This window comes from Sus scrofa, chromosome 2 (assembly GCF_000003025.6).
Source record: "Sus scrofa isolate TJ Tabasco breed Duroc chromosome 2, Sscrofa11.1, whole genome shotgun sequence".
Lineage (NCBI taxonomy): Eukaryota > Metazoa > Chordata > Mammalia > Artiodactyla > Suidae > Sus > Sus scrofa.
Genome location: NC_010444.4, coordinates 60,647,974 through 60,675,726, shown reverse-complemented (window position 1 = coordinate 60,675,726; position 27,753 = coordinate 60,647,974). Strand labels below are relative to the sequence as shown.

Here is a 27,753-nt window from a genome sequence, read left to right as displayed (position 1 = left end):
TCCCCTGTGTTACAGATGAAGTCTCCCAGGTCCTGTGACCTCCTCGAGGGCTTGGAGTAGGACCATATCCTACACTGAGGCCACAGGCTGTGTGGGAAGTCATCTTCTGGGCCTTTGCTCCATAGGTTCTCTCCTATGCCCCACATTTTCCAATCCATGACTCTCCCCAAACATCTGGGCCTCACTGAATGCCCAGAGAAGGGTAATCTGTCATTCAGTGAGAGTGGTATCATTTTCACTGTGGGTCCTGGGGCAAGTCATTCCACCTCTCTTGAGCCTCAGTTTTCCCAACTGTAGAATAGGGTTATATCTCCTGGACTGTAGGCCCTGAGGATCCAATGACATGATAATGTAACATTCTCAACACCATACCTGTTCACTGTGGGTAATTAACAAGTGTCATTTTACCTCCCACTGAAGACAAAAACCACCTGTTTAAGGAGCTGGCCCAAAAGTACTCCCATAGCAGTAGAAAGAAGACTGAACTCTTTAAGAGTGTCAAGGTCATGAAAGACAAGAAACCGTCACACTGGAAAGATGAAATGCAATGGGAGGTCCTGCCTGAACCAAAAAAAGGGCATTCCTGGAAAAACTAGGGAAATCCAAATACAGTCTGGAGTTTAGTTAGTAGTAATGCACAGCGCTGATTTCTTAGTTTTGACAAATGTACCACTGTTTCATAGGACTGTAATATTAGGGGGAAGCCTAACAAAAATGTCAGTGGCCTTTTTTTTTTTTTTTTGGCAAAATGCAAAGGTTGATCCTAAAAGTCACATGTACGTGCAAAGGACCCAGGAAAACCAAAACAATACTGAGAAAGAGCAAAGTTGTAAGAAAACTTTACCACACTTACCAATTTTAAAACTTGCTACAAAGTTACAATATCAAGACAGTGTGGTATTGGCATAAGGACAAATGCATCCATCAATGGGACAGAACTGAGAGCCCAGAAATAAATATCTATGGCCAACTGATTTCTCAAAAAGGGTGCCAAGACCATTCAGTGGAGGAAAGAACAGTCTTTTCCACAGATGATGCTGAATCAACTGGATCTCCACTTGCAAAAGAATGAAGTTGGACCTGATCTCGCCATGCATATACAAAAATTAACTCAAAATAGTTCAAGGACTTAAATGTAAAAGCTAAAACTATAAACTCCTAAAAAAAAACACAAAGATAAACCTTCATAACCTTGGATTTACAATGGTTTCTTTGGGATGCAATATCAACACTACATGCAACAAAAGACAATTTTTGTTTTGTTTTGTTTTTTAGGGCCGCACCTGTGGCATATGGAAGTTTCCAGGCTAGGGTCGAATCGGAGCTATAGCTGCCCGCCTACCTCAAAGCTACAGCAATGCCAGATCCAAGCCACCTCTGTGACCTATACCACAGCTCATGGCAACACCGAATCCTTGACCCAATGGGCAAGGCCAGGGATCGAACCCACATCCTCATGGATCCTAGTTGGGTTTGTTAACCACTAAGCCACAACAGGAACTCCATAAAAACAATAGATAAGCTGATTTCATCAAAATTAAAAGCCTTTGTTGCATCAAAGGACACTATCAGAAAAATGAAAAAATAACCCACAAAATGGGAGAAAATATTTTCAAGTTATATATCTGATAAGGGTCTAGTTTCCAAAATGTATAAAGTACTCTCACAAAAACAAAAAGATAAACAACACTAAAAAATTTTTAATACACTAGGGGAAGCTGAATGAAGGATCTATAGGAATTTTCTGCACTGTCTGAGCAACTCTTCCATAAGTCTAAAATTATTCCAGGAGGTCCCATTGTGGCACAGTGGAAACAAATCCAACTAGTAACCATGAGGCAGCGGGTTCAGTCCCTGGCCTCACTCAGGGGGTTGAGGATCCAGCATTGGCATGAGCTGTGATGTACATCACAGACGAGGCTCGGATCCTGCATTGCTGGTCACAGACAAGGCTCAGATCCTGCGTGGCATAGGCTGGCAGCTGTAGCTCCGATTTGACCCCTAGCCTGGGAACCTCCATATGCCGTGGGTGAAACCCTAAAAAGCAAAAATAAATAAATAAATAGAATAAAATTATTCCAAAATTTAAAATGGAAAAAAAGGAACTACGATGGTAATAGATTTTAACACACTAGATCGTTTTTTAGAAGTCCAAAAGTCTGTAGGCACACTGAAAACAACAATACAGCAAAAATAATGGTGGCAAAAGTTCTTTTTTTTAACCAGCCATTAAAATGCAGAAGGAATGCCAGAATCGTAATAAACGCAGAAACCAGAACTGCCATCACAGCCCCAACGTGATAACTGATTACAGAAAGAGTGGCCAAAGATGCTAAGGGCATTGGATGGAAGATTTCTGGGGGTCAGGACACTGTAACAGGGGCCTCAGAGTGTCACCTGTTTATTAGCCTCACCTGCAGAGGAAAAGAACTGGTGGGAACCAGACCCGAACCAAGGATAGATTAGCTTCAGCAAGGGTGGAGCCACCTGAATCTGTGCCTCCTGATGGGATGCGGCAAAAGCAGGACCTACATGGTCATTTTGCCAAAATAATGTTTTAACCTGCATTTCATTCAGAATGTGGGATAATCTACAACACCACAGGCTTGGATTCTTTTTTGGCCACACCCACGGCCTTTGGAAGTTCCAGGGCCAGGGATCAAGCCTGTACCACAGCGACAACAATGCCAGATCCTTAATCTGCTGCACTGCCAGGGAACTCCCAGGCTTGGATTCTTTACAAAAGTCATGGTGAAGAAAAGGCAAAGGGCTTGTTCCAGATCAAGAGCAGTTACAGACACAGAAGAGCGAAATGCAAATTGCACACTGATCCTGAATGAAGTTCACATGCACACACACACCAACACACACACACACTTGCATGTGCACAAGCATGCATCTGAAAGACATGCACACACATCCACACTCCTACATATGTGCATGCATACACACTGCATATAAACTATATCCTGAAGACACCTTTGAAAATCTGAATATTGCCTGTGAATTAAACAATATCATTGAATTAATAAAATCTTAGATATAACAATGACCTTGAGGTCATGTTGAAAAACATCCTTTTTTTAACTGTACACGTGCCATAAGAAAGCTCTAGGGCCAGGGATCAAACCGGTGCCACGGCAGTGCCCCAAGCCACTGTAGTGACAATGCTGGATCTTTAACCCGCTGTACTGCCAAGGAACTCCAGAATGTCCTTGTTTTTAAGATATATTATGCTCAAGTATTTAAGAGTGTAGCTTCATGATATCTGTAGCTTACTTTCAAGTGTTACAAAAAAAAAGTAGCGAGACATAGATGGGTGAATGGGTGAGTGGATGAGTGGGTGGGTGGATGGATGGATGGATGGACAGATGGGAGGTATGTGGATGGATGGGTGGATGGGTAGGTATATGAGAGGATGAACGGACGGGTGAATAGGTTGGGGAGTGGGTAGAGGGTGGGTGGACAGTTGGATGGATGGATGGATGGGTGGATGGGTAGTGGAGGATGGGTGGATAAGTGGGGAGATGGGGAGATGGGTGGGTGGATGGATGGGTAGATGGATGGAGGAAAAATATTAATTCATAAATCTAGGCGAAAGGCATATGGTTATTTATTGTATAATTTTTTTTCAATTTCTCTCTAAATTTATAAATATCCTCCTTATAACAACACCCAAACAAAAGACCCTTCTGAGGTGCTGGGAAAAAAAGAAGGAAAGAGCACAGACCTTTTGCTTCTTCTCACAAACTAACCTTGTGGCATCAGAGCAACCCTAAGAAAAAATGCAGTGACAGCTCCCATTTAGAGAGGAGCTCCTCCCTGCATGTCCCTTGATGCTGGAGGGAGAGGAAAGGGCTCCAACACACAGTCAGACTGACCCAAGCACAGCCACTCTTGCCTCAGTACCCTGAGGTCACACCCAGGACCCCTTGATGACAATCGGGGGGGGGGGTGGTTATTGGAACTTGCTGACCTGACTCAGGCAGGACAGAGGTGTCCCTGCTGGAGGAGAGTCTGAGTGGCTCAGCTAAGTCCTCAACTACTGGAAACAGCAGTTCCAGAACTGGGACTCAAGACTCCCTCCCGCCCCCATGGGAAGGCGGCCAAGGCCAGCATCCCCCACCACACTGCTAGTTGAACAGCATTAAAACGAGAACCGTGTGTTCAGCCAAGCTGGGCATGATCTCCTCATTCTCATAACCCCACAGAGGGCCGCAAACCCCAAGGAACAGGCAGCCCCAGCACCTCAGTTCCTCTGAGCTGCGTCCAGGGGCCCCTTGTGGCCTCGGGTCTGGGCATCTGGGCAGTGCAGTTGGAGAGAGAGTGTCAGCGGTTTACAAGGCTGGTAGGGCCTAGAAGTCCCATCAACAAGTGGTTTCCATTAGAAGCAATGCTGGCGAGCCTGCTACCACCTATAGCAGCCAGGCACAGCCCCCAGTGCTCTCAGCTAGGGGAGTTAACAGACTGCTTTATAAAACATACATATACGGGGAGTTCCCGTTGTGGTGCAGTAGAAACGAAACCAACTAGGAACCATGCCATGAGGTTGCGGGTTCTATCCCTGGCCTCACTCAGGGGGTTAAGGATCTCGTGTTGCCGTGAACTGTGGTGTAGGTTGCAGATGTGGCTCGGATCTGGTGTTGCTGTGGCTGTGGCATAGGCTGGCAGCTGTAGCTCAATTTGACCCCTAGGCTGGGAACCTCCCTATGCCACGGTGTAGGCCTGAAACAAAACAAAACAAAACAAAATAAAAAAACATATATATACATGGTTCAATAGGTGAGGGACCAAATAAGCAGCAGTTCATGTAAACCATACAACACAGTATTTTATTATTATTCATCATAAAAATGAATGACACTCTCAGAGTGCCCACTGTGGCGCAGCAGAAATGAATCCCACTAGTAACCATGAGGTTTCGGGTTCTATTCCTGGCCTTGCCCAGTGGGTTAAGGATCTGGCGTTGCAGTGAGCTGTGGTGTGGGTCGCAGATGCGGCTGGGATGCTGCGTTGCTGTGGCTCTGGTGTAGGCCAGAGCTCTAGTTCCAATCAGACTCCTAACCTGGGAATCTCCATAGGCCGCAAGTGCAGCCCTAAAAAAAAAAAAGGCACTCTCAAGTCACAAAAAGACATGGAAAAGAAAGGAGAAGAAGAGTTCCCTGGTGGCTCAGTGGGTTAGGTATTTGGTATTGTCATTGCTGTGGCTCAAGTTGAGGCTATGGCACAGGTTTGATCCCTGGCCAGAGAACTTCTGCAAGCCACAGGTGCAGCCAAAAAAAAAAAGAGAGAGAGAGAGAGAGAAAATGGAGAAGAAAAGAAAAAAAGAGAGAGACAAGGAGGAAACTTTGATACAAATTACTAAGTGAAAGAAGCCAGCCTGAAGAAGGCCACACACTGTATGTTTCTGACTCTGACAAAAGTATAAAGGCAAAAGTATAAAGACAGTGAAAAGCTCAGTGGCTGCCAGAGTCGGGGGGAGGGCGGGAAGAACAGGTAGCGCAAGAGGGTTTTTCAGGACGTGAAACCATTCTTGACGATGTAATTGACATTCTATGACACCGTAATGGTGGATATGTGACATTGCACTTGTCACAAAACACACAAAAGTGAACCCTGTTGTACAATGGGGACTTTACTTCCTGGTCACATATTGATAGCAGCTCATCAATTTTAACAGATGCTAGTAAATCAGGAAAACTGTGTTCAAAGGAGGTGAAACTAGGGGAACTCTCTGTACTTTCTGCTTAGCTTTTACAGATCCGAATTTCCACACATACCTCCACAAATCTTACTTAATTGGGATCATGGAGTTAACAGACTTGGGGGGAACTAACATGAGAACCAGCGGCAAGTTCGTCCCATCTTTGCACTTGATGGGGCTGCAAGTGTCTGGGTGGGTGATTCCCAGTGCCTTCGCTCAAGATGCTCTGAACAGTGGAGAATCAGGGCCAACAGCAGGAGTCCCATCTCAGGTGTGGGAGCAATGGCACCTTCAGGGCTGGTGACATCAGAGTAAACCCTGAGCCACAGTCTAATGTCCATCATAATTAAATTACAGGCATTCGTTCCATGAAATACTCTCCTGGCAGGAGGAATGGGGCTCCAGCATGAACACTGGCATTAGCCCTGCTGGGGCGCGTGCAGGTCCCCTGGAAGAAGTGCATGCATGCTGCTTCCTGGGCCCCATCCTGCCCAGGCAGGGCGCACCTGAAAGTCTTACCTGCAGGGGGCGGGAGGGCGGCTGCAGCTGCAGATAGCACTGGCTGGGGGAGTACCAGCTGCTGAGGGAGAGGTAGCTGGGCAGGTACTGAGCCCCCACAGGCTTTCCGCTGAGGGCCATCACCTTGGTCTGAAGAAGAGAGGGTACTTGGTCAAGACCTGGGTGCTTGGCGTAGGAAGGGGGACTTCAGGATGCTTCTGCCTGCCCTGCCCTGCCCTGCCCTGTGGTAAGACCCTCTTAAACTCTAATTTCCCTTCAGAGAACCCCCTCTGCAGTTCTCAGAGGATGGGGTTCGCTGTAGCCACCCCATGGGAAGCAAGTGTCCAAGACTGGCCAGAAGGTGTTGGGGATTGCCTCAGGCAGAGGCAGGTGGCTCACATGATCACTGAGACAGTCCCATCACCGGCATATTGGGAAACCCCATGTCTTGGGCTTGCCAGCAGCCCCAGTGACCTCTCAAGGGTGCAGCCCCCCTTGGGAAGTGAGCAGCATGGAGATGGCGATCAGGAGAGGGAGCAGCTGCACTGGATGGTTTCCCTGGGGCCCTGGATGCAGCTCCATTTGGAGCTCGCGAACCTCCCTCTGCAGGCCCCAGTCACTGGTGGCTATATTACTTTTGCTCCTTTGGGAGTGTGAACCTGTTGCCTTCACTTGCTACTGGAAAGGTGCAGCTAACACAAAGGAGATGCCAGAAGCTGGGCAGTGGGGGGAGTGGGAGTGGTGTATCTAAGACCTCTGTGTGATAAAGAATTAAGAAGCTGACCTATGGAGTTCCCATTGTGGCTCAGCATAAAGGAATGTGACTAGTAATCATGAGGATGTAGGTTTGATCTCTAGTTCCACTCAGTGGGTTAAGGATCTGGCGTTGCCGTGAGCTGTGATGTAGGTTGAAGACGCTGGCTAGGATCTGGCGTTGCTGTGGCCATGGCGTAGGCTGGCAGCTGCAACTCCAATTCAACCCCTAGCCTGGGAACTTCCAAATGCTGTGGGTGTGACCCTAAAAAGACGGGGGAAAAAAAGAAGCTGACCTGCCTTTGGCCCAGTTACTGGGAGGTAGCCTCTAAAACCCTGGCATTTCCCAAGTGATGGGAGTGTCTTTATTATTTGTGGTGGGTCCTGATAATGTGTTTGAAGGAGAAGATTCAGGATGGGGAAAAGCCATGCCGGAAAAACCAACCATGAGATCAGAGGGTTGAGGCTTTGAGCCATGTGATGTGGCTAATTCAGCTAATTCTGCTCTCTGGGGGAGAGGGAGTGGCTAGAGACGAAGTTCGGCCATGGAACCAATGCTTAAACTTATGTAATGAAATCCCAATAAAAACTGTGGACAGCAAAGTGTGAGTGAGTGTCCTGATGGGTAGTGCTCTGTGTATACTGCTGGGAAGGTGATATGTCCTGACTCCAGGGGGATAGCACACAAAACTTCCACTTGCAGACCCTCCCAGCTCTTGTCCTAGGCATGCAGCCCTCCCTTTGGTTGATCCTAATTTTCACCATTTTGATATAATAAAACTGTAATTGCAAAAGATACAAACTCCCAGCTATAAATTTAGTATTGGAGATGTAATAGACTGCATGGTAACTATAGTTGGCAATACCATATTGTGCATTTGAGAAAGTCGCCAAGAGAATAGATCTTAAAGGTTCTCATCAAAAGAAAAAAAAACTGTCATCATATATAGTCACTAGATGGAGTTCCTGTTGTGGTGCAGCAGAAACAAATCTGACTAGTAACCATGAGGGTTTGATCCCTGGCCATGCTCAGTGGGTTAAGGACCCAACATTGCCGTGAGCTGTGGTGTAGGTCGCAGACATGGCTTGGATCCAGTGTTGTGGCTATGGTGTAGGCCGGCAGCTGCAGCTCTGATACGTCCCCTAGCCTGGGAACTTCCATATTCCATGAGTGCAGCTCTAAAAAGTGGAAAAAAAAAAAAAGGATCTGGTAACTAGACAATACATACACACACACATATATATAATCATTATGTTGAACACTTGAAATGCCTGTTACATGTCAATTCCATACATATACATATATATGTGTTATACATATATTGATAAAAATAGAGTTTAAAATTGGTTCTTCTTTTTTTAAAAATTAATTAACAACCTTTTCCTAAGCAGTATTCGGTTACAGAAATAGACCATCTTTCCATTAAACTGACGTTTTTGGAAAACCCAGATACTTAGTCATATACTTATGAGAGACAAAATTATTCAGCTAATTCTGGTATTTGTAGTCTTTTGGGAGCTTTTCTGCTACTTAATTCCTAAGATACTAATGGAAATTAAGAGGTGTCTTTCAATCATTAAAAAAAACTTGAATTGTAAGGTAATGGAGTAGTGGGAACCCCCAAATTTGTAGCCAGTTGCTAAAAAGAGTAGGTGACCGAGGGACCCCTAATTGTTAAAAACCTTTAAGGACATGTCACCCACAGGGGATATAGTGGCCACAAGGGTCCTTGACTCCCATCTACATATTTATTTCAGCTTCTCCCTGTCCCCACCATCCCAGAGTCCGTGGGGCCACCAGGCCCAACACCAGCCATGGAGGCCAGGGCTGGGACATCTCTTTATCACTCTTGCTCCTCCCTCTCCTGACAAGGGGACACCAGGTCCTGCTGATTCTACCTCCACAGCTCCAGGCCCAGTATCCTCTCCATCAGTGCCTCCTGCCTGCCCACCTGCAGCCCCACCCAGACACCCTCCACTGTGGACACTAGAGTGATGGAGCAGGACGGGGGAGGGGTATCATAAATAAGACCATTCTGCCCCTTGACACTGTCACTTCCTTCTGGGTAAAACCTAAGCACCCCTGTGAGGTGAAGGAAAGCCCCACCAGCTCCCTCCTCCATATCTTCTCGAAATGGCTCAGTCTGGGCTGGGCATTTGCAAGACCCAGTTACACTACAACTGTGGGCTTCTGGCCCTCTGCATATGCTGTTCCATCTTCCTGGAAGCAGCCTGGCCGAACCTCCCCCTGGTTAGACGTCTATATGGGAAGAGCCCCTTGGGGGAATCAGGCGACGTCATCTCTTCTCAACTTCTCTTCTCACCCTAGGGTGGTTGGGTTATCTGACACTCCTCCCCCCATCAGCCCCCCCCATCAGACTGTGAACTTCTTCAGGGCAGAGGCAGGCCCCAGGCCCACTGACCCAGTGCCCAGGAATGCTCTAGGGCCAGAGGGCTACCAAATCCATGCTTGCTGGTTGAATAACAAGGGTCTAGGCAACTCACCCACCTCCAGCCACACGTGCTGGGCTGACATGGGGATGGAGGGGATTTCAAACCCCACCAGCCCACCCTGGGACACTGACTCGGTGGTGTAGATGTTGTCCTTTGGTGTCAGCTCTGCCCTGATCTGGACCGTCACCCCTTCGGCTGGGCTGCCATCTGGGTAGGACAGCTCCACCTGGAAGGAATCATCAACAATTCAATGTGGTGAGGATGGCAATACTCCCCAAACTGACCTACAGACTCGACCCAATCTTCCACTGGAATCCCAGCCAGCTTCTTTACAGCAATCAACAATCAAAAGGAATCACAAGGGGCCCCACCAGCCAAAAGCAATCCTGAAAAAGAAGAACCAAGAACTCACACATTCCAGAGTTCCCATCGTGGCTCAGCAGAAATGAATCTGATTAGCATCTATGAGGACGAAGGTACAATCCCTGGCCTTGCTCAGTGGGTTAAGGATCTGGCGTTGCCGTGAGCTGTGGTGTAGGTCACAGACTAGCTCAGAACTGGCTTTGCTGTGGCTGTGGTATAGGCCAGTGGCTACAGCTCTGATTAGATCCCTAGCCTGAGAACCTCCATATACGGAGGGTGCAGCCCTAAAAAACAAAAAAAAAACAAACGATCACACATTCCAATTTCAAAACTTATTACAAAGGTACAGTAATCAAGACATGGTAATAGCATAAAGATAGATATGGAGACCAATGGGATAGGATTTAGAGTCCAGAAATAAAATCACCCCATCTATAGGTTTTTGACAAGAGTGCCAAGACCATTCAATGGGGAAAGAACAATTCCTTCAACAAATGATTCTGGGACAACTGGATCTCTACATGCAAAAGAATGGAGTTGGACCCTACCTCACACCATATACTAAAATGGACACAAAATGGATCAGAGACCTAAATTATAAAACACTTAGAAGAAAACAGAGGGAGAAAATTTTATGATCTTGGACTTGGCAAAGAAGTCACAAGGCACAAATCACTACATTGCCAGCCATTCACCTAACGTCACACCAGGGTAGAAATTTCGGGAGGACAATGCTATGGACAGTTCCACGTGACTCTCAGACCTCACTCATTCAGGCAAGTAGAAAAGGCAGTGAGGACAAAGAGTTCAAAAGACATGGACGTTGTGAAGAAATACAGTCAGTGGTTCCTAAAGGACCCTGGAGCACCCCTCAGCGGTGTAGGTATTAGGTGATGGGGTAACCAGCTTAAGCATCTTAATGCAAACAGTGGATAATTTCTCAGCTGTAGGTAAAATACTCCCCTGTCACTGAATGGACAGCCTGAGCCCTTCTTCACACATTCTGATCCTGCACAGGGAACCTTAGCTTCTACTCAAGCTGGGGAACCAGGGGCACACAGACTGAGACTCTGTGCATGGGACAGGCGGCTGAGATCCTGGCACAGAGGAGAGAGGGAGGTCCCATATCAGAGCAGGAGGAGTAGGACACAGCAGGAGGACAGACCATTAGGATCCTGTGGGTGACCCATGACAAGGGGGTGTGATACAGGGCATAGGCAGGGGTCAGAAGGCATGGCCAGCTTCCACCTGGGGTGATAGGGGCTCCATTGACCTTGCCCCCACCAGTTACAATCAAAACCCAGATGCCCCTGTTCAGAAATTAGGATAAGGATCTCAAATTTCTTTTTTTTTCTTTACTTTTATTTTTATTATAGTTGATTTACAATGTTGTGCCAATTTCTGCTGTACAGGGAAGTGATCCAGTCATACATATATATACATTCTCTTTCTTTTTTAAATTTTTTTTCTGTTTCCTTTTTAGGGCCTCACTTGTGGCATATGGAAGTTCCCAGGCTAGGGGTTGAATCCAAGCTGCAGCTGAGGCCCACGGCAACACTGAATCCAAGCCACAACTGTGACCTACATCACAGCTCATGGCAATACCAGATCCAATAACCCACTGAGTGAGACCTGAGATAGAACTGCATCCTCATGGATACTAGTCAGATTCTTAACCCATTGAGCCACAATGGGAGCTCCTACTTTCCTTTCTTATATTACCTTCCATTATGGTCTAAGGATCTCAAATTTCTGATCACCTCAAACTTTACTGTGTAGAAAAAGTGTGGTGGGTGGGAGGGAGGCAGGGCTTCTTCAAACCGCTGTTCCCAGAGTTTCCATTGTGGCTCAGTGGTAAATGAACCTGACTAGTATCCATGAGGACTCGATTTTATCCCTGGCCTTTCTCAACGGGTTAAGGATCCAGCGTTGCTGTGAGCTGTGGTGTAAGCTGGTGGCTACAGCTCCGACTGGACCCCTAACCTGGGAACCTCCATATGCTGTGGGTGCTGCCCTAAAAAAAAAAAAGACAAAAAGCCCCCACCCCCCCAAAAAAATGCTGTTCCCACAAGGGATCTGAATCAGTCTGTCTCAGGGTCTGGGACCTTCCTGCTAGAGGGACTCAGATGTCAAACCATCCAGAGATAAAGTCAACCCAACTGAGGAAGGTGCTGCCTTTGAGGAACTGATTTAATAAATGGATGTGTAGCATCCTCGCTTAATGCTCTTGGTACAGGAATATCTAACAATGCAGAATAAAGCAAATCATGCTTTTAGGTGGAGCAGAATGTCCAGTGTCCCTGGCCCCAGGAACCAGCTCTCAACACACTCAGCAAAGTGGCCCTTGATCCCAAGAGAGCAACAGTTATATTGGTGCCAGCAAAATACGTGGTTTTCACCTGAGTCCCAGCTGCAGGGCCTGTGGCACTCACTGAACCAGTTTCACAGAGGTCACAAGGGGGAGCTGGGTGGCAAGTAGGGCAGAGCCTGTGACTTTGACAGCCCCTGCTGGGCACCATGCCCAGAGCTTACCTTCCCCACATAGGACAGACCCGGCTTAAACTGCTTCCTGGTGTCCTTAGAGTACCGGACATCCACCAGCTGCCTCTGGACGGGGGTGGAGTCATCAAAGGCCACCTGTTGGCTCCCATCTGCACTGGTCACTGTGGCCCAGATGCTGACTGTGCCCCGGAAGTGCTCAGGGACATCGGCAGGGATCATGTCCTTCACGCAGATGCTGAAGTCCTGGGAGCCATGGATCTGGAGGCAGGAGACACCCAGGTCATGCTCACTCAGAGCTGGAGTAGCTTTGAGGGATGCTTTTCAAACCCAGAGCTCAAGCAGGTGATTCTGTGGCTGTTTGGAGGGCCAGGAAGACATAGCATAGGCGACCCACGCGACCTACACCGTGGGTCTGTGCATGAGGGCTGGATCCTTGGCCCAACACACATCCTCCCAGGAGGAGTGGGATTGGCTCCTTGGGCTGAAGGTGGAGACCACCCGCTCCTCAGTGCAGACAGTGAGGCAGGGATTCAAGCCTCGTCAGCCACACTCTGGAGCACAGGCTCTTCTCCCATGCCCCAGGCACAGAAACCTTCCAATCAATCCCTATTTCAGGACAACCCCCCAGGAGGGGGGGCTGGTAAATAATCCACATTCACAAACAGCAGTGGAGTGAATTTCTCAGTAAAGGAAAAAATTAAGGATCCCAAGGGCATTGGCAGTAGGTATGGGAGAGGGTAGGGGCCAGGGTATCCACTCCACAGAAAGGAAGTCTGGAGTTCAGAGGAAGGACACACCCCAGGTGGCAAAGGGACAGGGAAGGGGCTTCGGGTGGAGGTGGGAAGCAGGTGGCACTAACAGGGTTCAATGTTGGAGGCCAGACAGAGGTGCAGATTCTCCAGGACAGGTTGGAGAATGCACGTTACATAGTGCACACGCGAGGTTACGTTAAGTTGAGGAAGAAACACCAAAACCAGGTTATAAAATTTGACATGCTGGGGAATGTGAAATCATGCAGTCTGCTTTGGAAAACAACCTGGGAGCTCCTCAAACAACATAGAGTCACCCCCAAGAGACAGAACATACAAATGGACCAGGACCTTGGAGTTCCTGTTGTGGCTCAGCGGTAACAAACCCAATTAGTATCCAGGAGGACATGGGTTCCATCCCTAGCCTCGTTCAGTGGATTAAGGATCGGGTGTTGCCGTGAGCTGTAATGTAGGTTGCAAATGCGGCTCGGATCCTGCATTGCTGTGGCTGTGGCATAGGCCAGCAGCTGCAGCTCTGATTGGACCCCTAGCCTGGGAACTTCCATTTGTTGCATGTGTATCCCTAAAAAACAAACAAACAAATGGACGAGGGCCAGATGGTACAGAAAAAAGAGAACTCTGACTAATTGTCTATAGGCACCAGCACAAGAAGCCAACCCATTACAGTCAGCTCTCTGTATCCATGCTTCCGTAGCCAGAGGTTCTGCACCCACAGATCCTACCAATTTTGAAATTTCGATTGGGATCCTGGGACGCAGAACCCAAAGACACAGGAGGGCCAACTGTATCTCTAAGTCAGATCTGTAGGAAGTCAGACCTCTATCTCCATAGCATCCAAAAAACAACCCCTGTTAGCAACCAGCCCCAAATAGTCAGGACATGATTAATCACTGACAATTTCCCTGATTTTTGCCCCCACTTTCATCTTAGGACCAGTTGGAAAAAGCCAAATATTCACCCCTCAGTAATCACATCAGATGTCTGCTTCTAGTTACCCACCCACGACTTGCCCCCAACAATAGCCTCTCATCATGGCACACCAGGATTCTTCCCTTTCTTTCACTATAAAGCTTTCTGGCTTCTCCATCTGCCTTCGAGTCTCTGCCAAATGCAAGTGACAGTGGCTGACTCCTTTGCTGCAAGCTTAGAATAAATAACCTTTCTTGTCCTTATTTGAGTGATCTTCATTTACCTGCATACCATATATAATCCAGGAATTCCATACCCAAGAGAAATGAAAACATCTGGCTACACAAAAACTCACACATGAAGGTTCCAAACATTTGCCATAATTGCAGAAAAGTAGAAACTCAAATGTCCATCAGCTGATGAATGGATCAACAAAATGTAGTCCATCCACACAATGGAATATTACTCAGCCATGAAAGGAGTGAAGCCCTGACACACAATACAATGTGGATGAACCTTGAAAACATCAGGATGAGTGAAAGAAGCCAGACACAAAAAGTTACATGGGGCATGATTCCATTTATATGAAATGTCCAGAAATCCACAGAAAGTATGTAGGTAAATGGTTGCCAGGGGCTGAAGATGCAAACAAGGGTTAACCGCAAAAGGATATGAGAGATTCGTGGGGGGCAGGGGGAGGGGGGGAGTGGATATTGGAAATATTCTAAAACTGGATGGTGATGAGTTCCAGTTGTGATGCAGTAGAAACAAATCCGACTAGTACCCATGAGGACACTGGTTTGATCCCTGGCCTGGTTTAGCGGGTCAAGGATCTGGCATTGATGTGAGCTATGGTACAGGTCACAGACACAGACTGGATCCTGTGTTGCTGTGGCTGTGGCGTAGGCTGCCAGCTGTAGCTCCCATTTGACCCTTAGCCTGGGGACTTCCACTTGCCGTGGGAGCAGCCCTAACAAAAAAAAACAAAAACAAAAACAACTGGATGGTGGTTGCACAACTCTGCAAATATGCTAAAAAACACTGAATCTTACATTCTACATGTAAGATACATGGGTATTCAAATTGTAAGATACGCGAATTATGGCTCAATAAAACTTTTTTTTAACTTTACATGCAACACCCTAAGACAAAACACATCGAAATATCTATAGCAGGAGTTCCCGTTGTGGCTCAGTGGAAATGAATCCGACTAGGAACCATGAGGTTGTGGGTTCAATCCCTGGCCTTGCTCAGTGGGTTAAGGATCCGGAGTTGCCGTGAGCTGTGGTGTAGGTGGCAGACTTGGCTCAGATCCCAAGTTGCTGTGGGTGTGGTATAGGCCATCGGCTGTAGCTCCGATTGGCCCCCTAGCCTGGGAATCTCCATATGCCACGGGTGCGGACCTAGAAAATACCAAAAAAAAAAAAAAGACAAAAATATCCATAGCAGTTGTTTCTGCCTATCAAAAGGCAAGTCAGAGTTCCTTTTGTGGCTCAGAGGTTAATGAATCTAACAAGCATCCATGAGGACGCAGGTTGAATCCCTGAGAGGGTTAAGGATCTGGAGTTGCCATGAGCTGTGATGTAGGCCAGTGGCTATAGCTCCAATTCGATGCCTAGTCTGGAAACCTCCATATGCCATGGGTGAGGTGCCCCTGCAAAAAAAAAAAAAAAAAAAAAAAAAAAAAAAAAGGCAAGTCATCTTTATTCTTTCTTTCTTTCTTTTTCGGTCTTTTTAGGGCCACACCCTCGGCATGTGAACGTTCCCAGGCTAGGGGTATAACTGGAGCTGTAGCTGCTGGCCTGCACCACAACCACAGCAATGCCAGATCCTTAACCCACTGAGCAAGGCCAGGGATCGAACCTGCAACCTCATGGTTCCTAGTCAGATTCATTTCTGCTGCCACGACGAGAACTCCTATTATTTCTTTTTTTATATTTTCTAGTCTCTATGTTCAGCCTGTAGGAATTTTATCATTGGGAAAATCCCCACCATATAAACTGTTCTGGGAAGTAAAATCAAATGGACAATCATGAAGCTGAAGGCGAGGACAGGCCCTGTGGGAAGGGACCACCAGGTGACAGCTTGGGATTCCTGCTCCTCACCTTAGTGGTCCTGAGAATGGGGCGCCCCACCTCTTGGCTGTAGTACCCCACACCATTTACAGTCATGTTGATCGTTAGAGTCCCCGAGACGGGTTTCCCAAAGGTGTACCTAGAACAAAAGGACAAAGAGTAGCAGTTTCACAAGCAGGAGACCCCCATGGGACAGGAGGGAAGGGATCAGTGTCAGGAAGGCCAGGCCCTGCAAGATGTGGTCACTGGCACAGCAGCAAACACAGGGATGCTTCCCATGTTACATTCCATCCTCAGTGCCATCCCTGCAGCCCTGAGTCAGGACAGGTCATGCCAGGGCTTTGTGATCCTTGGTATCAAGCTTCATGTTGGACAGAAAAAGAGACCAAGGGTCAGAGAGGAACTTTGAACCCAAATCAGCAGGCTATGTGAGATAAATCACTGGGGTTGGCCACACATTGGAACAGGGCAGCACCATGGGGGAATAAGTAACCTTGGCTACCAGGGAGGCCCGTCTGAGCCTAAGGGCCAAGGGAGTTCAACTTTTTTTTTTTTGCTTTTTTAGGTCCGCACCTGGGCCATATGGAAGTTCTCAGGCTAGGGGTAGAATCAGAACTGCAGCTGCCAACCTATGCCACAGCCACAGCAATGCCAGATCCAAGCTGAGCCAGTGACCTACACCACAGCTCATGGCAACACCGGATCCTTAACCCACTGAGGGAAGCCAGGGAATGAACCTGCATCCTCATGGATACCAGTTGGGTTCGTTACCACTGAACCACAATGGGAACTCCCCTGGGAGTTCAACTTTGAACCAGAGATCTGTCTTCTCTAAGATTCATTTTTCTTACCAGAACTGGGAATAAAATCATCCTCTCAGGGTTGTTGGTAAAAGATTAAATGTCTGTGGAGTTCCCGTTGTGGTGCAGTGGTTGATGAGTCCGACTAGGAACCATGAGGTTGCGGGTTCGATCCCTGGCCTTGCTCAGTGGGTTAGGGACCCAGTGTTGCCATGAGCTGTGGTGTAGGTTGCAGATGCAGCTCGGATCCTGTGCTGCTGTGGCCTAGGCCGGTGGCTACAGCTCCGATTGGACCCCTAGCCTGAGAACCTCCATGTGTCACGAAAGCGGCCCTAAAAACGGCAAAAAAAAAAAAAAAAGAAGAAGATTAAATGTCTGTTATACCATGCCTAATGCGGTGGAGACACCAGCTTACTGGGACAAAATTTTGCAAAATGGGGGCAAAATTTCATTTTTTTCTTTTTTTGAGATTTAAATTTTTTTCATTTTTAAAAGTTTTATTGACATATAGTTGGTTGGTTTACAGTAGTTGTGATAATTTCTGCTGTACAACAAAGTGATTCAGTTATACAAGTACACACATCCATTTTCTTTCAGACTCTTTTTTTTTTTCTTTTTTGTCTTTCGTCTTTTGTCTTTCGTCTTTTGTCTTTTGTCTTTTGTCTTTCTAGGGTCACAACCAACATGTATGGAGGCTCCAGGCTAGGGGTCGAATCGAAGCTGTAGCCTCCAGCCTATGCCACAGCCACAGCAACACGGGATCTGTGCTATATCTGCGACCTACACCACAGCTCACGGCAACACTGGATCCTTAACCCACTGAGGGAGGCCAGGGATGGAACCCGCAACCTCATGGTTCCTAGTCTGATTTGTTTCCACTGCACTATGACAGAAACTTCCTTCAGATTCTTCTCCCACCTAGATTACCACAGAATGTTGGGTAGAGTTCCCTGTGCTATACAGCAGGTCCCCCTTGGCCAATCATTCCCTATACCTCAGTGTGTGTATGCCAGTTCCAAACCCCCCGCCCATCCCTCCCCTCCCCCAGCAAAATTTTAAAATAAAGCCCAGAATTTATAGCCAGAGGAGACGCAGGCTGGAAAACATCTCAGCTACAACCTCCCACAGGCTTCAGAGCTAGGACAGGAACACAGGCCTTAGAGGTTTGTCCCAGAGGCCCCAGAAAGGGACAGTGCCTCTTCCCTCTGGTCTACCCTCATGTGGGGGCTTGGTCAACAGCCTGGTCATTAGGCAGGCAAACTTCCTCAAGAAACCCCTGGTGGGTCAGCCCACTTGTGGGTGCTGCTTGAAGCGGAGGAGCGGGCAAGACTTAGGGGAGGGGGTGTGCCCTGGGGGCGTGTTTAGTGGGCGTGGCCAGGAGGGTGTGTCCTGGAGAGGGCGTGTCCTAGGGATGGGCGTGCCTACCTTGGGAAGGAGTCACCTGCAATGGCAGCCTTTTTTCTCACCTGGCCTGCACAGTGCCCGTCTCACATGTGTCCAGGTCCTGGATATACCGGGGAGGGTCAATAAGGAGCTCAAACTTCGGCAACACTGAAGAGAGAGAGCAGAGAGGAGGGAGGCAGGTGGCTTCTGCCACTGGGGTCCTGGCCTCACTCAGAGGGGTTCTAGAGGTGTGGGAAGGAGAACGGCAAAGGCCACTCTGGGGCCTTCATGCCATGGGAATCCACACCCTGTTTTGTTGAGCACAGGCAGCTCTTGGAGGATTTTGCTGGTCTTCGTATCTATTTCCTATCTCTGGGGGACCAGCACCCTGTTTGTCTCAGGGCGCTGTGTCTCATCAATTTTAGGCCACCTGCTTTGAGTGCAGCCAATTCCAGCCCATCCCAGGGAAACAAAAGTGGCAAGGCTCCTGGACCCACTAGGGGCATTCTGAGTGTCCTGGCAGCTGGAGCAGGTCACTCTTTGCTGTCCTGGACGTATCCAGCCATCTCGTCACCCTGTACAGCCTGGGAAAGGATGGATGCCAGGGAACAGATAAGAGGAAACGTGAAGTCCCTGGTCCTGAGAGTTTGTTACGAGCCCCTAAATCCCTTTCATTTTGCTGAGTCTGGACTTGGCTTTTGCTGCTTGCAGCTCATGACTCTGACCTCTATGGCTGATCCTTCCAAGTCCTTCCTCGTCAAAAGAAGAGAAACCCTTGACCTCATAAGGGAGAATCTTAGCTCAGAAGCAGAGCACGTGGCTCTGCCCCAGGTTCGCTCTCCAGCTTGTTACTGGAGCAATTTCCTTAATGGCTCCCTCGGCCTCAGATTCCCCATCTATAAAATGGAGATGCCTCATAGGTTCAGGATGAGGATAAAAGAACAAAAGGAAGTGACAGCCTTAAGAGTTCCCAGGTGGCCTAGCGGTTAAGGATCTGGCATTGTCACTGCTATGGCTCGGGTTCGATCCCTGGCCTAGGAACTTCCACATGCCATGGGCTAGGCCAAAAAAAGAAAAAGAAAAAAGGAAAAAAAAATGACAGCCTTAAAAGCACATTCTAACACATGCTGCAGCAAGGATGAACCTTGAGGACATTATGCAAAATGAAATAAGCCGGTCAAAAAAAGACAAATACTATATGAGTCTACTCATATGAAGTCATATATTTTACCGCAATTTTTTTTTAAAGGACATGACAATGGCCCAGCCCTCCTCATGGTGCCTGGCTCTACTGAGCTCTTGGTGAACAAGGCTCCCACCATCTTCCCCCTTGTCATCTGTGTCATTTGGGGTTTCTCCCAGATCTGAAATCCTAGGATCCTAAGATTTACCAACTTACCATACTTCTGAACTTCGAAGGACTTATTGTACACGTGGCCTTGCAGTTCAACAAAAATGAACCATTCTCCCAGTACTGGCTGGTCGGACAAGGGGAAGGTCATGTTGGTGATGCCTGTGTGACAAGAGATACCTGCTTATGCCGAGGCAAGTGCATGTGCAGAGAACCTGGCATCTGGCAATGAGGTCAAGGCAGAGGCTCCCTGGAGACTCTGCGCCTCCCCCATCCCTCAGGGAAGCCAGAGGCACCTGAGGCTGGTGGGGTCTGTGCAGAACAAGCACCTCGATAAGCTGAGGCAGAGAAGCAGCAAGAGACAGCTTGGGTTCCTTGGGGAGCCTTGAGGCCAAGGCCAAGTGCAAGTGGTGAGCTGGACAAGCCAGGGAGACGGGCCACCCAGCTTATCCACTCTGCTCCTCACCCGAGTCATTCCCTAGGTGACAGAGAATCACATAAGCCCTGTCCCTACCTGGCAGCCCTCCCCAGGCATCTCAGAATCAGGAAGAGGGAAGTGGATATGAGGAGGGGTCCTGGAGGCATGTGTGACACACATCACTCACTGAGGGCCCCCCCAAGTCACAACTTCTGGCCGGTCATGTTTGTGCACTTCTCTGGTTGAGGGTGCACAGCTGTCCTCAGTCTCCCCACATCCCACCTATGGGGCTCCACTTCCCTTAGGGTCAAAATACAAAGGGAGATGTGGTTACCGGCCCTCATTGTCATAGAGAAAGAAAAAATGCCGGCTCCTCAGCTGAAGCAAACCCTTCTGATTCCTAGCTGGAAATGTCTCGTGCTGGGCGATGAACGAAGAGGAGGAAGCCCTGCACTGGGAGGAAGGTGGGGGATCCCAACAAACGGGGCCTGGATATGCTAGAAAGGTCTCGAGCGATGGGAGGAGCCTCCGCTGGATCCCAGGCACCAAGTAAAGAGGGCAGAGCGCCCGACGCTGAAGGGAAGGAGCGGCAGGTGCCCAGACAGAGCACATTCAAGTTTCTTGGAAGGTTTATGGCCTCTGCCACCCAAACGTGCAGCCCCCAAACCGCAGAAGGAATTAGGAGAGAAGGTGGGAGAGAAAATTACCACAGCACAGGCGCTCCAAGTGTCTCCACTCCATCATCCGTGAGCCCCGAGGGTCCTGCAGGGGGCGACATGCAGTAAGTTTAGGGCAGCCCGTGTGTGTGTGTGTGTGTGTGTGTGTGTGTGTGTGTGTGTGTCCCCGTGTGTGTGTGTGTGTGTCCGTGTGTGTGTGTGTGTCTGTGTGTGTGTGTCTGTGTGTGTGTCCAGTGCGCATGCGGGCCCATTGAGCCCTCTCTCTAGGGCAGGACAAGCGGGAGGGCAGACTGCAAGATTAGCTATTTACACGGGGCAGAAGGAAGCTTGGGGCACAGAAGGGCATTGTCTGAGGACAAGGAGGCATAAGGGGCTGACATGCTTCCACATTTAGGGAGCTGTATGCAAATCTACAAAACAGATGGGCAGGAGTTCCCACTGTGGCCCAGCAAATACGAATCCAACTAGGAACCCTGAGGTTGCTGGTTCCATCCCTGACCTCGCTCAGTGGGTTAAGGATCGGGAGTAGCCTGAGCTGTGGTGTAGGTGGCAGACAGGGCTCGGATCTAATGTTGCTGTGGCAGTGGCCGGCAGCTGTAGCTCCAATTCTACCCCTAGTCTGGGAACCTCCATATGCCATGGGTGCAGCCCTAAAAAGAAAAAAAAAAACACCAAACAGATGGGCAGACACGCGCTTAGCCAGGGTGGACCCAGGGACAGGCATGGACCAGGTCTCAGCCTGTGGGGCACAGGGGCAGGCAGGGATCGACGCAGAGGGCAGGTGGTGGGCAAAGACAGACCAGATCTTGCAGAGAGCAGGCCACTCACCAGGATGTAAGCTTCCAGCTGCAAAGAGACAGACAGAGTCGGTGAGCAACCCCTCCCAAAAGCCCTGAGCCCTCCACGGACCCTGAGTGTTCATCTCTGGGGACAAGCACAGGTGCTATGATGGGTTGAATGGTGTCCTCCTCCTCCCCAAATTCATATGTTGATGTCTTCGCCCTTGGTGCTCAGAATGTATTTGGAGACGGGTCTTTATAAAGGTGATTAGTTAAAAGAAGGTTCCTAGCATGGGTCCCATCATCCAATAGGACTGATGTCAAAAGAAGGGGAAATGGGGACACAGATTCGGTGTGAAGACACAGAAGATGACCAGCTATAAGCCAAGGAGGGAGACCTGGAACAGATACTCCTCTCATGGCCCGTGGAAGGAACCAACTCTGCACACACCTTGATCTTAGACTTCCAGCCTCCAGAACTGGGAAAGAATACATTTCTGTTGCTTAAGTCATCCAGCAAACTCACACAATTGCCATTGGCCATTAGGGTGGCCAGGCCCATCCGGAGCCTCTGTGTTCCTTGCTCCCTGTCACAGCCCTACCCTCCTTTCCATGTACCCCCAGGCCCCAATCAGGGACAGCTCCTCCAGGCAGCAGTCCCAGGCTGCATGGGTTGCTTTTTTTCAAATGGCTCATGCCAGCTTCCTTGAAGGCCTGGAATGCGCGCTTTTCATCCCTGAACCACCACTCCACCCCAACACATGCCTGGAGTCCAGCTTCTAGCTGGTGCCCATCAACAGCCAACTGAACAGTCGACACTGTCTCCAATGCAGGTAACTGCTTATACAGCTATGCTTCCTGATCCCAGAAGCACGTCTTGCCTGGTGGCCATGCACAGCTGGCCCTGTGCATATGGATCAGTCTGCATCAGCTCAGGGGTGTCTGTATGGAGCCCAAAGACACTGGGAAGCTTTGCACTTGTGTGTGTGTGTGTGTGTGTGTGTGTGTGTGTGTGTGTGTGTGTTTGTCTTTTTAGGGCCACACCAGAGGCACATGGAGGTTCCAAGGCTAGGGTTTGAATCAGAGCTATAGCCGCCAGCCGACACCACAGCCACAGCAACATGGGATCCTCAACCCACTGAGTGAGGCCAGGGATCAAACCTGCATCCTCATGGATACTAGCCAGATTCGTTTCCGCTGAGCCATGACAGGAACTCCAAGCTTTGCACCTTTATTTTATTTTATTTTATTTTTGTCTTTTTGTCCTTTTTAGGGCTGCACCCACAGCATGAGGAGGTTCCCAGGCTAGGGGTCAAATCGGAGCTGTACCCACCGGCCTAGGCCACAGCCACAGCAATGCCAGATCCAAGCCGTGTCTGCAACCTACACCACAGCTCACGGCAACGCTGGATCCTTAACCCACTGAGCAAGGCCAGGGATCGAACCCACAACCTCATGGTTCCTAGTGGTATTCGTTTCCTTTGTGCCACAACCGGAACTCCAAGCTTTGCACTTTTAATTCAATGTCCTGTGGTTTATTCCTCTCGGGCCTCACCCAGTCAAGAACCTCAACCAACTTTCAGAGGAAAATAGGCAGCTGCAGGCATACATCCAGGGCCTTCTCCTGCCATCATTTGCATGAAGCCCTTTCTGGCAAAAATTGGACACTGGGCAGGAGCTGGTATCACATGAACTAGTCTCACTCCCTAGCCCTTTCCCCAGGGAAGGCTGTAGGCAGACAGTTCCCTCCGACATCTGGGCACCATCCATTCAGAAACACACAACAACCAAGGCCTTCGACACTGCCCTGGCTATAGACCCTGGTATCCCACTGCTGGGGTCCAGCTGAGCCTATGGAAGGACACGCCAGTGGAAAAGAAGGTTCGAGCATAAAGACAATCATGGCAACATTTCTGACAATAGCCAAACCCTGGAAACAAGCAAATGTCCACCAGGAGGGGGCAGTTGGGTTCAAAGCCTTCCTTTGGCAGAAGGAACTCGGGCATAGAGGTGAGTTTGAAAGGCTGTGGCAAAAACGTGGACAAGTGCATTAAAATATCCAATGAAAAGGCAGTTTGGAAACTCAGGATGATGAAAGAAAAAGCTGTGTGTGCCCAACAGAACCATGCTTCTAGCCAGGGACCCAGCAGGGAACTTTGCAGGATTGTTTTCCAGACTATAAGCAGGTCGGCTCTGCTCAGTCATGTGCCCCAAGTGCTAGAACAGCAGCTGGCACACAGTAAGTGTCGTACATGAGGCCCCTCCGTGGTCCCTCAACTAAAGTAGCCCCAGACTGTATTCCCATCTTTCCTACGTGTGTGTACAGTTTATTTAAATCTCTTCCTTTACAATCAAGGCACTTCTGAAAGCACCTCTTTGTAGCGGAATACTAACTAATAATATAGAAGAAGCAACAGTGTTGGAAAAATCACCACTTTGCAAGCATCACAGCAAGTTTTGAATCATATAATTTGGGACTCATCTGTGGATGCTAAAACAAGAGAGTGGGCATGGTGACCGGTAACAGGGTGTTCACACAGTCTCAAGTGTCCCCCCCCCCCAGATTATGTACTGGTTACAGTGGGGAAACAGTGACTTTTGTGGGGAGAAACCAGTCTGACTTTCCCTGAACCTCTGGTCGCAGTTAACATCACCAGGAACCTAACAAACCAATGTCAGGGGCCTTGGGATTTGCACCAGGGAGAACCAGCCCAGCTCCTGTGGATCCTGCCCCAAGACACACATCCTGAACCTGATCACAGAGGACCAGCCAGCAGGCCGGCCCACTAGGGGACGCTCTTCAAAACAACTGCATGGACTCCCCAAAAGAGTCAATGCAATGAAACACAAGGAAAGGCCAACGAACTGATTCAGGGTAAAGGATGCAAGAGACACAATGACTAAATCTGACAGGTGGTCGGGGACTAGATCCTGGACCAGCAAAGAAACATGCTATAAAGGACATCATTGGAATGATACAGATTTTATATTTGATAATATTGTTGGATTGATGTCAAAATTCTTAAATGTGATGATTGTACTTTGGCTACATGAGAAAGTGTTCTTGTTCTTAAAGGATAGCAGCAGAAGTGTTTAGAGGCAAAGTGATATTGGGAGATTAGTCTCAAATGATTTCTCATTAAAATAATTTTATAACTATATATATATATATAGATGGATGTATATAGATATATACAGAGAGGGAAAAAGAGAGAGAAAGCTCATAAGTGTGTTAACAAGGACCTATCATACAGCACAGGGACATCTACTCAATAGCTGGTAATAATCTATATGGAAAAAAAGCATGGCTGTGTGTGTGTATCACTGATTCACTTGCTATATACCTGAAACTAATAAACATTGTAAGTTAACTATAGTCCAAGCCACAGCAGTAACAACATAGGATCCTTAACTGTTGAACTCCCAGGGAACTCCCATTTAAAAACTTTTAGAAATTTTTTAAATGTAAATACTCCAAAAAAATAAATAAATAAATACGTTAACTATAGTCCAATAGTATTAAACAAAAAAAGAAGAAGAAAGCACATAAACGCAGTGAAATGTATGTAATTGGTGAATCTAGATCTATGTTTCTCAAAGTGGGCTTACCAGAGCAGCAGCTACAGCTGGGAACCTGTTAGAAATATAGACCCTTGGACCCCTCCCAGAAAGCTCCCGCGTCAAAAATACTGGGGAAGGCCCAACAATCTGTGTGTGAACAAGCCCTCCAGGAGATTCAGAGGCACACTCCAGACTGAGAACCCCTGTTCCAGATCAGGGCTAGGCCACCTATGGCCCTTGAGCTAGATCCGACCCTCTGCCTGCTTGTGCAAATAAAACTTTATTGGCACCCAGCCACGCTCATTCATCCATGTACTGTCCATAGCTGATTTTATGCAATCTGGGTGGTTTCAAGTTGCGAGCCACGACAGAATCCCTCTGGCCTGCAGACCCAAACATATTTACTGCCCAGCCCTTTGCAGGAAGTTGGGCCACTCTTGGGCTCCATGAAGGGCCTGCAGGAAACTCTCTGTGCTGTTCTTCCAACTTTGCCCTACATCTGAAGTTATTTCTAAACAAAAAGTTAAGAGAAAAGCAATACCTCTTATATATGGCTATATTTATGTATTTTTTATTTTATTTTTGGCCACCCCCACAGCATGTGGAAGTTCCTGGGCCAGGGATTGAACCCATGCCACAGTAGTGACCCGGGCCACTGCAGTAACAATGCTGGATCCTTAACCATTTGCACCACAGGAGGACTCCGTGTATGTATTTATTTTGAAGGAGAAATGGTAGGTTTGAAGTGGCAGTTTTACTTTCTTTCTAATAAATGTTAAATAAATGCACAGCTATCAAATGATAGGCCATAGAAGCATGCCCCAACACTCTTGCCTCCCTCTGTCATACAGTTGCGCCCCCTCCCCTGCCCGCAGGTCCCCAGGGGACATGGAGCCTTGGGAGGAAACCGAGAATGGAGGTAGAAACTGGAAGAGGCAGGGGAGAAAGGCCAATGGTTGATGGTGGCCCTGGCCAAGCAGACCCACCCACATAGAGTAGGTGTGTTCCACGCACATGGTTTTAGAAGCCGATCTCACCTTCTCAGTAGCTGGTCTCAGGTCTGGGGTTACGGCGAAGATGCTGATGAGCACTGGAAGAGAGGAGAGTGGTGTGTGGCAGCTCCAGGCTGTGGCCAGCCCTCCCGCCCGGCCCACGCCAGCCGCCCACCTCGGTGCTGGGGCCTGTACACTGGCTTGTCAGTCTGGATGAACACAGAGACGCCCCGGCCGTCCACGGTCACCGAAGTCTGGTTGTGGAAGAGAGGGCCCTCCTCTGCCCCCTGGCCAAGACCCATCACCTTCAGGAGGGCCTGGCCCCGGAGGCCTGCGGGCACCTGCAGGCAGAGCACGGAGCTTAAGGCAGGGGGTGTCACCCTAGAACAGACCCAGGTGCTAGGAAAGCAGCATGAAGGTCTAGGGCAGGGGTGCACACCTGGAGGTGACTGTGCCCCCAAGGGATACTCAGCAGTATCTAGAGACATTTCTGGGAGTCACAGCTTTGGGGAGTGGGTGCTATTGGCATCTGGTGGGTGGAAGCCAAGGATGCTGTTCAACACCCTGCGATGCACAAGACACCCCCACAGCAAAGAAGGATCAAGCCTCAGATGTCAACAGCCAAGACTGAAAAACACTGGTCTAGCTTGACACGACAAAGCCTTCTCCTCTCCTGATACTGCAAGCTTGCGAAGATATCCTCGCCCCTGCAGAGCTACAAAAATCATCTCCTATCTTACCCAAATGGAGTCATAGCTGGTGAGCTGGTGGGGACGGAGACCCCAGCCCCTTCATATACACATTTACATATGAATATGTACATGTATATATATGCATATTTTTACATATCTCATATATATATATATATATAAAATGTGTGTGCCTCTGTGTTTTGTCTCACTGCACACACATTATACAATCCCATTTATATGAACTGTCCAGAACAAACAAATCCATACAGACAGCAAATGATGAGTGGGTACCCAGGACTGGTGGGAGATGGGGGATGGGGAGTGACAGCTAATGGGGACAGGATTTCCTTCTGGGGTGATGAAAATGTTCTGGAACCTGCTAAGAGTGGTGGTTACACAACATTGTGAATGTACTACATGCCATCAAATTGTCCACTTTAAAAGGCTTAAAGTGGTAAAAACAAACAAACAAAAAGTGCAGTCTTAAGGGTTGGCCCTGGAGTTCAAATTTTTCTAGGGCAAGATTTGCAGCATTCAGGGAATGGAAGCTACCCTATATAATCCCCCTCCTTTTTATTTTGTCTTTTTAGAGCTGCACCCGCAGCATACAGAGGGTCCCAGGCTAGGGGTCGAATCAGAACTGTAGTTGCCAACCTATGCCACAGCCACAGCAATATAGGATCCAAGCCGTGTCTGCGACCTTACACCACAGCTCATGGCAACACCAGAGCCTTAACCCACTGAGCAAGGCCAGGGATCAAACATGCCTTCTCATGAATGCTAGTCAGATTCATTTCTGATGAGCCACAACAGGAACTCCCCTTATTTTTTTTTTAAATAATGAGTGGAACAGCCACGCATGTGAGTCATAACCTACTGAAGCTCCTTTTATGATTAAAGCAAAGCAAAGTTACAACTCTCTGGATGAGATCACGTGCCATAAATACAATGCTCATGGCCCCCCCTGGGTGCCTGGCAGAGGGACATTATATGCTCAGCAGTTCATACTGGGAGCTACACGCACCACCCATTCCTAGGACCAAACAAATGTGGGCTGTTCCTCTCCCAGTTG

At 48.4% G+C, this 27,753-nt stretch overlaps 1 protein-coding gene across 1 annotated transcript in view; it reads right to left on the bottom strand.

Annotated features, from left to right (window-relative positions):
* The window catches only part of CPAMD8 (C3 and PZP like, alpha-2-macroglobulin domain containing 8), a 106,096-nt gene that overhangs the window by 66,394 nt on the left and 11,949 nt on the right, over positions 1-27,753 (bottom strand). Inside the window, 10 exon segments of the mRNA XM_021085095.1 lie at positions 6,224-6,352; positions 9,465-9,635; positions 12,305-12,532; positions 16,059-16,167; positions 18,295-18,379; positions 19,611-19,724; positions 20,688-20,742; positions 21,486-21,503; positions 26,035-26,087; positions 26,165-26,330. Of these exon segments, the coding sequence (XP_020940754.1) occupies positions 6,224-6,352; positions 9,465-9,635; positions 12,305-12,532; positions 16,059-16,167; positions 18,295-18,379; positions 19,611-19,724; positions 20,688-20,742; positions 21,486-21,503; positions 26,035-26,087; positions 26,165-26,330 (1,128 nt within the window).